Here is a 12,178-nt window from a genome sequence, read left to right as displayed (position 1 = left end):
TTCCATAAAAACAATTTTTTTTCTTAATTTAGTCATGCAAGTTTTGGGTCCTCACTCTGTATATATTTTAATATATTGATGGATATTATTCTTCTCAGTGTAAGTAGCTAATGTGAACAAAAGGTCTTCCCATCAAAAGTGCGCTCCCGCCTTCTCCTTGCGCTCTACAAAAAAAGTGTTTGAGTGTCTATAGAAGAATATTATTAATAGTGCCGTTAAATATTTTGGGGCCAGACCTGTACATATTAGTTCGATTTTTGGAGGAGCAGTGGGCTAAATAAAACTATGTCTAATTGTCGATATAGTTAGTTTGGAGTCTTTATGTCGATTTTCAGAGGAGTATCGGGCCAAGAGGCAAAGTAGAACTATGAAATCATACTCTACAAAATCCTCAAACAACGATACAGGCAGTAGGGAAGGGTCCATAGGGCAATGAGCCATAGCCCTACTTTACTCTATCGACAATTATTTGGAAATTTGTTAAACTTTGAACTCAAAAATTGGTAATTTGTCCTAACTCAAATTGAGTGGCTCGACCCAGAGCTTATAAATTCGAACTCAACCGAATTCATTTTTTTAAAAATCCAACACTAATTATTTATCTTCCTCCCTGTTTATTTTTCCATATTTTAATTATCTCACAACAGTTCTCCTTGATTTTTAAATATGTATGTACGTACATATTATCATTATTTTTTTAAATGTCAAGAATATATTTTCGGCAAATTCGGATTGAGATCAGGTGCATATCTGTATTTTATCATTATTGTATTTAATTGAAGTTTCATTTTGGAAGTGTATGTTATAAATGGGAGGTATTTCTCTAAGAAGTAATCTTATTAATTTTGACTAAAAAAGGTATATTTCACGCAAGGTGGTGTGACAGTTTCTAGCTTATTGTTATAGAAAATTGCGTATGCTGAGAAGAATGGTCATAGAGTGAATAACATATACATATATATAAGCATTTTAGCAAAAAATAAGTACTTCTAGCTAAAATCTACACCTAAAAATAGTTAAAAATTTCGACAATTAAAAAGTCATAATCACACATCAAAAAATATAAAAATCATTTCATTGGTCTCCCTCGATGAAAGTGTTCATACCCCCGGACAATTGTTTTTAAAGTAATTATATATCTTGTGGAATCTGACAATTTATATTTGACAATGTCAATAGTATGATCCCAGGAATCACAACCCCTTCTTTGTATTTTTAATGCAAAAGCACATTATCTGGCTGAAAAAACAAATTCAATTAAAAAAGTACCAAAGGGCACCCGACAAACGCATGCAAAGTACCATTAAAAAACTTTCCACAGTCTTTACAGGGATCGTAGTAAACAATACAGTCTGTGGAAATCTGGAATTGAGACGTATTTTTTTTGTTTCGACAACTCCACAAAAAGAGTTACCAATTCTGTTAGCGCAAGACTCTGATAATTTCAATTTTCTGACGAAATTATGACATATTTTGTACCATATATCAGCACATGAATGCAAATCCTCATCTTTAAGTGTCAGAGCCCTGGATGTAAATGATGCTTTGCAGATTTTGTAAGGGGAAACCGATGTTTTCAAGTATTTAACAGGGACATTGTAGTGCGGTTCAAGTAGAACATGAACAGTAATTATATTATCAATTATAGCTTTCATTTCCAAGTCCCTATAATTTTCTATACTTTTGAAAAAATATCTTTTGCAAGCATTTTGTGCCACGATATCCATTATTGACGTAGAATCAAAGACAGGTTTCCCGTGCCATATAATTCTTTGTACAGCTGCCCAAGTTTCAAAGATGGACTCCAAAAAAATATTTGATTGGTCAGAGATGAGCATAATCCAAGAATATATACTCGAATTATACACAGTCTATCTCCATTCACTATCGGGGTTAACCTATACTTTTTATTTAATGATATTATGATTCATCACGGGTGTACGCAGGGGTGGGGTTGAGGGGCTGTACACTCCCCCCAAAATTAAATTATTTTTCCTTTTTCCCAGAAATGTTTTCTGTCATTCAGGCAAATTCTGCAGCAGAGCAAAAAATTTAATATTTAACATATAATTTTTTAATTATCCCCCCAAAAATTTAACATTTAAAATATAATTATTCAGTTTTTTTCCGAAAAATTAAATTTTTTCTAAATATTTCTAGAATTATTAATTTTGTATCCAAAAAATTAATATTTGAATTTTTTTTTCTTAAAAATTTAGTATTTGAACTATATATTTTTGAAATTTTTTGTGAATGGATATGAATTTAAGGATTTTTTCTTCGCAAATTTTGTAAATAGTGGCAGAATTCGGAAAATTTAAAATTTTATTTTTGCTATTTTTTTCCAAAAACTTTAATTTTTTAATTTTAAAAGAAATTCTGGAGGTGCTAAGTATTTCAAAATATTTTCCAGAAAAATTTAATATTTAAAAATTAATTTTGGAAATTTTTATCCTAAATTTTTTATTTTTTTGTGAATAGCTATGGATTTTTGGATTTAAAAAAAAATACAAAATTTGCTTTATTTATCAGCTAGACAGCGCAAATCTCTATTGCTTTTTTTTCAAACTAATATAAGTAAACAATACTCTTGCCCTATTATTTAAAACTGAAAATTCTTTAGAATCCATAGACAAGCGATAAATTCCCCCCAGCAATGGACATTTTGTAAGGTGTGGCAAAACTTATAGGATGTACCCAACAGTAGCGTTTTGACTAAGTACAATATTTCAATAATATTATTGTAAGATTGCATGTCACCATTATATAATTCGGCTACCACTTTTAAATACATTTTGGGGCTGCAAAAACCAAATTATGGAAAAAAGTAACGAAAATTGAAATTCTTTCTTCTAAAAAAAAATAAGATTTAAAATTTCTCACGTCGTTACCTTTATTGTTTCACAAAACCTTTCCTTCGAAAGAAATAGAAAAAAGTCAAGAAATCAGTTGGTAGTTGTTTTATTCTTCATGACTATTGAATTATTATTCAGTATATGTTGGGAATTGATCACAGCTTAAAAGGAGGTTTTTATTATTATGACTTAAAAAAAAAGTGTTCTAAACTTCAAATAGCATATCAATATTAAAAATTGTTGTGCATGAAAAGTTCGTTTTTTATTTTCGGCAAAAAAATAAAATGGAAAACGCAGTTCACGAAGAAAATCAAAAAAATTGTTGTGAAATAATTTTGGAAAAAAAAAAAAAAAAAATGATATGATATGATAATTGGGTCATTTTTGCATATATTGAAAAGAATAATTAATAAAATCTTCTGGAAATTGAAAATATTATATTTGAACGTTAAAGTTTAAATTTTATGTCCATATGAATCGTTCGTTCTGTGGACTTTCTTCAAATTTGAACTTTGATGAAAAAAATTGAAAAATTATTTAGAAAATGACAAATACGTTAGTTAAACATCAATTTTTATGTCTCATATTTATACGTAAATGAATTTCTAGACAAATTATTAACAAACTTTATTTCGTTTACAAATACAACATTTGATTGGAAATCCATTTTTTTTTTACCTAAAAAAAAAAAAATCTTTAATTGTCACCGATTTCTTTTTTTTAGTTATATTTTAAGAGGCAATATACTTTTTAATTTATAACTCAACACCCTATCTAGTCTCCTAGTTTTTGTGTTTGGAATACAGAATAAGCTCCTTTGGATACGTTTACTCAAATTTACCATCACCACTTTCCTTTCTAATTATTCCTCTTTTTTTTCTCTCTTATTAAATTATGAATGAACAAAAACAAGGAACACACGCATCAGCTTACTTATACTTATTCAGTGCAACTCCAACTGACCAATTAAAGGAACATTAGAAAAAAGACAATTTTCATTTTTTTTGTTTAGTTAAGGATAATTTTATAACCCAGACATTTAATGAGTTACGTTATCCCCGGGACAATTTTGGTTGACATTATGGCATTCAAAGTACCGGTCCGTATAATAATTAGTATATTACCGAGTTCAATGCTTCAGTACTCAGGTACCCAAAGCACAGCTTCAGATTAAATATTAAACTGTATTTGTTTTGAGGCAATAATGATGTTATGAATAGCTTTCATTTAAAACTTTGTGTGGTTTTAAGTCGGATACACTTGAACCCGGTTAAGCCTTACTCGCTTAACGCAGATTTGCGCTTATAAGGGACATGCATGAAGGTTATCATTGAGTATATACCTATTTGATTTAATAGGGCGAATTTTTTAAATAGCGGATTGATTTTCTCGGATCCTTGAGATTCGAGAAAAATATGTTCAACACTATTTTGAATTGCTTTAATTGATAATGGGTGAGAAATGTAATGTGTGGCGTGTGGATATAGGATTTATAATCTTTTTTCTTATTCCTTAACTAAGTTATTTCTTTACAACGATCCCTTCGTTATATTTGATATACATCAGGGAGCACTTTATACAGTGCACATTGTGTTTGGTTTTCATACACATTTAGAAACTTTGTTTTATTATTATGGATATAATTTATTACTTCATCCCCAAAAAATTTAGTTTCAAGACCTGTCGACTTGTTTATCGGTTGCCCAAATGATGTTCATAATTTTACATCTAAATATGTACTTTTCGCATATACAATATACAAAATGACTCGTAAAGAATTATCTCAGCATGAAATGAAAGTCTTTAAATGGGTATATATACATTACATACAAAAAAAATGAGTTGCTCATTAATCAAACATACAAATAATACTAAGATTAACACATTTTCTATATATATATATATATTCTGGTGTGTTGAAAGTTGTTCAATTTTGCACAAAATTTGCATAATAATTATATTCTAATCCATTCGAAAATAAGACATTTTCTTTAAAAAAAAATTAATATATGCATACATGGTTGAAAAATGGACTTTTAATAATTTTCTTAATTAATAAAGGAGGGTTTAGTGAATATTTTTTAACAATCTGGTTCAGCCATCTTCTCTGCATAAACAAACTATAATAAACGTTTCGTCATCTCGCCATCATGAGTTATGATAAATCCAAAAAGCAGCGTATCTCAAATCTTATCGATGCTGAAGTTGAAGTGGTGAGGAATATGGACATTGTGAAGCCTTCCAAGAGCCCCAGGAGCATCCGCAGGTTGAGGGATGGAGGAGTTGTAGCCCGAATTAAGGAATTTTGATTCTTACTAAAAAATTTAATATAAGATATTTAATTAAACTTTTTAATTTTTTTCTCAAAAAATTTAGTTGTCTGTGAACAACTATAGTTTTTGAAATTTTTCTACCCAAAATTTAATATTTGAATTTTTTTTTCAAAAAATTTTATATGTGAAATTTAATTTCAGAAATATTTTGAAAAAAAATATATTTTCCGAGAATAGCTATGGATCTAAAAAAAAAAATTAGTAAAAAATTTAATTGTTTGTGAATGACTGGATTTTGAAATTTTTCTCCAAAAAATTTAATATTTCTATTTTTTTAATTTCATTTAATTTTAGAACTTTTTTTCCAAAAAAAATCATTTTTAGTGAACAGCTTTGGATTTTTGAAACAGATTTCCAAAAAATTTAAATTTTTGAGAATAACTCTGGATTTTTGAAATTTTTCTCCGGAAAATCTTAGAAAAATTGATTGTTGAGAATCAATGTGGATTTTTGTAATTTTTTTCCAAAAAATTCGATTTTATATAAAAAGCCTTGCATTTTTATGATTTTTTGAAAATACTATGGTTTTTTGGATTTTTTTTTTCCAAATAATTTAATATCTGAATTTTTTTTTTCAGAAAAATTTAATTTTTCATATTTTCTTCCGAAAATTGAAACCAATTGAATAACTTCGGTACGTCAAGCGAAGGAATGCAAGTTAATAAAACGTATCGAAGTTGTTACCTTATTATTAAAAGGTTGGGATAATTGAATTTCAACTACCATCTGTCGCTGTCTCCAATTTCGACATAGAAGGAGATAGTATGACATGCGGGCAAACTTATACAAGATACCTGTTACTTTTATATAATCGACGAATTAAACAAAAATATCCATAAACGAAAAAGAGGGCTATAAAACTCCAAATCGATGAACGTCTACGCAGTCCTCAAATTATAGATTGAATTCCTTATTATCTATATCAATAAAGCAATGTTTATCGGTTTATATTTATGTACTACGTACAATCTATTTTGAGTGTATCTTAAGACTGTATAGATACTTGATCTAAGAAATAATAAAGTAATGTAGAGTCATTTAAAAAAAAAAATGGAAAAAAAAAAAAAAAAGAGGAATTAAGTATCGCCGGCGTTTATGTAACTGATGTTTTATACAACTCTTTATACAAAAAATATAGGCACACGCCTGCAATATTTATTGTTATTTTATATTATATAAAGACTTAGGATTTTTGAGCGATTGCTTAATCGTCTAATCGGTATATATATATGATTAAATCAGGGTAGTGATTAAATGATAGGAGTTGTGAAGGAAGCAACAAAAGCCAATTAGAGGAAGGATCCTCATCTTCATTTGTGCAAAAGGTTATTGTACCTAAAAAGACTATAAGGGAAAGAGGAGTCATGTAGATCAATCAAAAATGTGTTTTCTTATCTCCAATTCTGATTGGTCTAAAATAGTGCATATGCGCTTTGAACTTCTTTTGCACAGTTAATTGTTATCACGTCTTTTGACATAGATTCATCCAATGTACTTTAATGGAAGTCAACGTTTCGGAGAAGGTTATGTATTTTTCTTTAGATTTAACTAGAAACCTAAACTATTAATTAAAAGCATAATTCATTGTGTCTCAAACATAATTATGCTCTAAAAAAGTTATAAAATTTATTTTAAAACAAAAATAAATAACGTTAATCATCTACGAAGGGTATTTATATTCTATATTATTGATCGAGGTTAAGTGAAATCAGTGGTAGTGATTATGAGATGTCTCCATCCAACAAGACTCCTGAAGATCTTGCCAACTTCAAATTTCCTTCATTTCTAATGTAGACTTATTTTAGTATGTTTAAATTGACAGAATTTTTAATATATTAGAAATACAAGTATGAACACGCTATCTTAAAGATAGCCAATAAAAAAGATTTTATTCATATTTAGCTTGATTATGTTCAAATTCTAAGCTAAAACGGTTTATGATAAACTAGAAATACCTAATAGATAAATTTAAATTGCAAAACCTCTTTGAATACAACCCTTTTTTTGTGGTTTTCTGTCCATTTGATGTAAATATAATTAAACCTTTTGACACTCTTGAAAATTTAACATTTATTTGACCATGTGAAAATACTGATTTTGGTAAATATAAAGTAATTTTTCAAATGTTTGCCACTGTGATCTATTTATTGTGATTGCCATTGCTAACTTGACATACTTCTTCTTCAACCGTAAAGAAGGTTGGAGATATATACTAAGATTCACTTGCTCATCCTCATCCTAATTCTCCTTTTTTTTAAATTCGTATTTAATATACGTTCTGTTGTACAATAATTCGTTTTTTTTTTATTTATAACTTTTTTGGTGCATTTTTGAATCGACAACCCATACCTTAGACAAAAACTTTAAGACTTTATGAAAAAAAAAAATTAAATTTATTTGGGAAAAGTCAAACTTGCCCTACAGAGCCCAGGAATCTGGTCTGATCAGAATTAAACATGGCTTTATGTGCGTAACTCAAAATTCTGAACAACTTTTATTTTATGTTTAAAGTCTATATCTGTCTCATTTTTTAAAAAAAAAAAAATGCGTTTTTATCATTATTTTTCCAAGCAGGACATTCATCACTAGTGTTATGTTGGTCCTAATTTATGACCATCGACCGTGGTATAGTTCAGTCCGGTCCCATCCAGGCGGTTCTTAAAGAAGGTAAAATCGATCCTCTTGACGTCAATAAGGGTTTTTTTGCTCTTTTTAATTATTTATATAAGTAAGTAACAATATGACATGTTCTTATTATATTGTCCTATCATGAAAAATATAATATTTTTTGCAAGATATGTGCAATAATCTTAATACATATTTTATATATCTTATTTGTCTTAATAAACCATCGAAATTTTATGAAAAATTCCAAGGAACAACAGTCCTTAGGATCTGTCCTAAGGACCGAACCTAAGAATGGACTGAACCGAATAAATAAGGGCCGATACAACACTTAACATCACACACAAACAAACACACAAAAATTATTTTAATACTTCGTATGATATTATTTCAAAATGAAGCATTTGAACGATTTCCATATAATGACATATTCAATAGGAGGTGAATAGAAATAACTACGTAGTCGGATCTTTTCTAATTATTCTTCCCTTTTTTCCGCGCAGCTAAATCGTTATTCGTAAATCTACGTACGCAAATTAACAAATCTTAAACACACACACGAGCATATAATGTATAACAACGACGTATGTACATACACACATAGAACGAAGAAAGAGAATTCTTCTTTTGTCTCTTTCCTCTCTTATGCGTTTGTTTATATTTTTTGACAGATAAATATAGCTTTTTTATTTCAGTTGTCACTAATTATTAGTTCCTTTCAGTTGTGACGTTATTTCTATAATATATCATAGTGCCTTTGTTTTGATTTGAATCAATTGCAGTGTTCAAAACTTTAGTTTTTTATAAGGATTCTACGTCAGGAGTCCAGTAGCTAAGTAAGGATATGACGAAGAGAGGAACATAATAGTAAGTAATGGTACTTCAAGATGATAACCTTGGTGTTACTTGATCGTTTTTGCCGGTAATATTTAAAAAAAATCTTGGAACCCCTCTCAAGCAAAGTACAACGAGAGTACTTTTGTCTAGAATGCATACATTAAAGGGTTTATAACAACACAATGCAGTTTGCAATGTTTATACATCAATTCAAGTAATATTGCATAATAATTATTATCAAGGAGTGAGATAGGACAAAGGATCAATAGACCCACGTTCAATATCCAGTTTTTAGAAAATTTATACATGTGCTAATATGACCAAAAACCTTTATTTAATTTTAACAAACTTACTTATTTATAATTCTGTAGGTAAATGAGAGGAAATTATTGCGTCCTCTTCTCACCAGAAGCCCGATTTCGAGAAGTATTGTTTATGTTATGACAAATTTCGTTGTTGGTCATTTATCCTCATCACCTTAGCAGTTGTCATCTCCAAATTTGGAGAGAAACTCTAGATACCTCTAAGATATTCTGATATAATTCCCGCCCCCGTTTATAATGGATGACGAGCAACCTCATCAGGAATTAGTCAAATGCGTACTTGTCGGAGACAATGCCGTCGGAAAAACACGTCTCATTTGTGCACGAGCCTGTAAACAAAAAGTATCCCTCTCTCAACTCCTCAATACTCACGTCCCCACGGTTTGGGCCATTGATCAATATCGCATCTACAAGGATGTATGTATGCCAATTTTCTTATTTCATTTTTGGTTAAGTAACATTTTTATATAGGTTTTGGAGAACTCTTGGATGGTCCTTGATGGTGTGAATGTGTCTTTAAGACTATGGGACACATTTGGGGATCATCACAAGGATCGTAGATTTGCGTATGGGCGCTCAGATGTGGTTCTGATGTGTTTTGATATTGGGCGAGTGAGCTCTCTGGAAAATTGTAGGGAGATGTGGTATCAGCAAATAAGAAAGTTCTGTCCCAATACTCCAGTTATCCTGGTAGGATGTAAAAATGATGTTCGCTTCATTTTACATGACGAGCAATACATCAATTATTGTAAAGAAAGGAGCCCTCTTGTAAGGTTTGTAATAAGGAATGATTTTTCATGTTTGTACGTGCAGGATTTTACATATGATTAATGATTATCTATTTGATCTTTAGACAAGTGAGGGAAAGAGACCTTGTCTTTCCGGAGCAAGGACGGGCAGTAGCCAACGAGCTGGGAATACCATATTATGAAACCAGCGTTTTGACCTACTATGGCTTAAATGAAGTTTTTGAAAATGCTATACGAGCTGCCCTCTGTGCTAAAAGAGCTCAGAGGTTCTGGATGACGAATCTTAAAAGAGTTATACGCCCAACCTTACAGGTAAGGCCGTTATCAAACTAACTGGATTTTACTTCAGGTATTTTCTTCTTTTTAAGGAGCCCCACTGTCCCCCACGTCCTAAGCTGCCGGATGTGTTGCCCATTTCTAGTGTCTATGGAATCGATAGGATTAAATTATTTGACGGCCAGCATTTTACTGACGTTATATTCCTTTGTGGAAACGTTGGCTTCTCTGCTCATAAATTCATTCTTGCAGCATCCAGTCCTACCCTTCAAAGACTATTGTCCATTGAGTCTTTCACATCTAGCACTTCAGATATTGCCCCTACACGGAGTAGTAGTGAAACTAGTCTTGTAAGTTCAACTTGTATTTAAGGGAAATGGTGTATTTTATTCTCATTTTTTATTTGCAGGTTAGTTATTGTCTAAGCTCAAGTCCAATGTTCACTGGAGGCGAGTATTTCTACGATGAAGAAACAGAATGTCTCATCCCTCCATCTGAGCACAATACACCTTCAAAATTTTCTTTGTTGGGAAATTCACCGAGGTTTAGAGGCTGTGGTGGACGACTAAGCGGAACACTGCATAAGAGTTCCTCATCCTTTAATTTACCGTATTCCTGCTTATCATCTTCACCTCAACAGTCAAATCCATCATCCTATAGGCCACCCGAAACATCGCGCACACTAAATCATCCAGCTTTTACATCCCTAAAGGTTCAGCAATGTGAAAGCCTTAATGCATCGGGAAAGGTGATTACCTCTCTCCAGACTGTGCTTACTTGTTCCAAAATCATTACACCTCTTTCTATGAGCCAAGCTTTAAGGTTTATCTACACTGGTACCCTGGAAAAAGCTTTCGACAAATTAGACGAGCTTAAACAAGTAAATAATTTCTATTAATCCTTTACCGGATTTACATTTAATCATACATCTTTAGGCGGCAGAGTTCCTTGACATTCCGGATTTGTATAATTTTATTTACCATACGAAAGCTTGCCATTATAGCTCTGAAAATGGAATTCAATATCTACTGGTAAAATCAAATTTTTCGTTGCCTCATTCGACACGAATTAATCATATGCATTAATATATATTTCAGTGTGCTCAACGAGGTCTCGAAGAGATTTGCTTTATTCAAGGACTGTTTGCCGACATATTTTTTAGCTTAGACGATGGAACATGCTCTGCTCACAAACCCTTGCTTATGGCACGATGTGATATGATGCATGCCATGTTTTCTCATGAAGATTTTGTTGAAAAATCAGCTCGAGTCATTAAATTCCCAGGAGTTTCTCGTTTTACGTTTCAAGAGCTCCTTTACTATTTGTATACTGACCGAACACCACCTCATGTCACTGCTACTAATTGTTTAGGAATTTTAGAAATAGGAAACCGTCTTTGTTTACCGAGACTCATTAGTCTGATTGAAACTGCCGTAGTGGGGAAACTGAGCAGTACAGTCAACAAGGGTGGAGATGTCACGGAAGACGCTCTGAAAATTTTAGAACATTGTCAGGTAAGGGATAACTTATTGATGAAGTGTATTCATTCTATTTTAAGGCAACAATCCATTATTTTTAAGTAGACCATCTACTATAAGGAAATGTATTTGATTGACCCCTTATCATTCCTTTTTATTTCTTCTACCCTGTCAAGAAAAGCTTTGTACTACACGTAATTTATGCTTTAATTGTTAAGTTTGAAAGTGTAGGGAAATAAATTATTCGTTTAGCAAATAATAATTAGCAAGTAAATTTATAGTTACCAAGCAATCAACGCCGCCTTTAGGAATGTCATCAAAAATTCCTTGAAGCTACTCAATTTATTCTTCAAATATTTTTGCAAACTAATTTTAAAGACAGAATTGTTATTACATTCTATACTATGTTACATATATATATATTCTCTACAGATTCATAATGCGGACCAATTAAGTGAATGGTGTTTGGCCTATTTAGCCCAAAACTACAACCTTATTTGTAGGAAATATCCTAAGGTTTTGCGGAGCTTGCATCCAGAAAATCAAGCCACTCTAAATGTTCGAAGATGGCCTCCGATTTGGTAATTTTATATATCTTAGATACTTATCAGGGCTCTCAAGTCTCACGGCCTGAAACTCACGCCTTTCCATCCAATGTCACGCCACACATGTCATTTATCACGCATTTGTACTCTATAATCA

General features: G+C 31.2%; 1 protein-coding gene across 8 annotated transcripts in view; it reads left to right on the top strand.

The window, feature by feature from the left end:
• The window catches only part of RhoBTB (Rho-related BTB domain containing), a 62,814-nt gene that overhangs the window by 47,512 nt on the left and 3,124 nt on the right, over positions 1-12,178 (top strand). For 4 of the 8 annotated variants that reach the window (XR_011778954.1, XM_040727753.2, XM_071886658.1 and 1 more), the window contains exons 2-9: positions 9,022-9,390; positions 9,445-9,746; positions 9,827-10,034; positions 10,091-10,348; positions 10,408-10,878; positions 10,934-11,029; positions 11,096-11,512; positions 11,909-12,057. Coding sequence is in view for 6 of the 8 variants with exons in the window: in XM_040727753.2 (XP_040583687.1) it covers positions 9,211-9,390; positions 9,445-9,746; positions 9,827-10,034; positions 10,091-10,348; positions 10,408-10,878; positions 10,934-11,029; positions 11,096-11,512; positions 11,909-12,057 (2,081 nt within the window). In the remaining 2 variants the exon portion in view is untranslated. Of the gene's footprint in view, positions 1-8,381; positions 8,681-9,021; positions 9,391-9,444; positions 9,747-9,826; positions 10,035-10,090; positions 10,349-10,407; positions 10,879-10,933; positions 11,030-11,095; positions 11,513-11,908; positions 12,058-12,178 lie in introns of those variants that run through there. The other 4 variants (XR_005869297.2, XM_040727755.2, XM_040727754.2 and 1 more) reach the window with 3 other exon arrangements.

The sequence above is a fragment of the Lepeophtheirus salmonis genome, chromosome 2, assembly GCF_016086655.4.
Source record: "Lepeophtheirus salmonis chromosome 2, UVic_Lsal_1.4, whole genome shotgun sequence".
In the NCBI taxonomy this organism is placed as follows: Eukaryota; Metazoa; Arthropoda; class Copepoda; order Siphonostomatoida; family Caligidae; genus Lepeophtheirus; species Lepeophtheirus salmonis.
The sequence above is the reverse complement of the archived record's forward strand: the minus strand, read 5'-3'. Positions and strand labels throughout refer to the sequence as shown.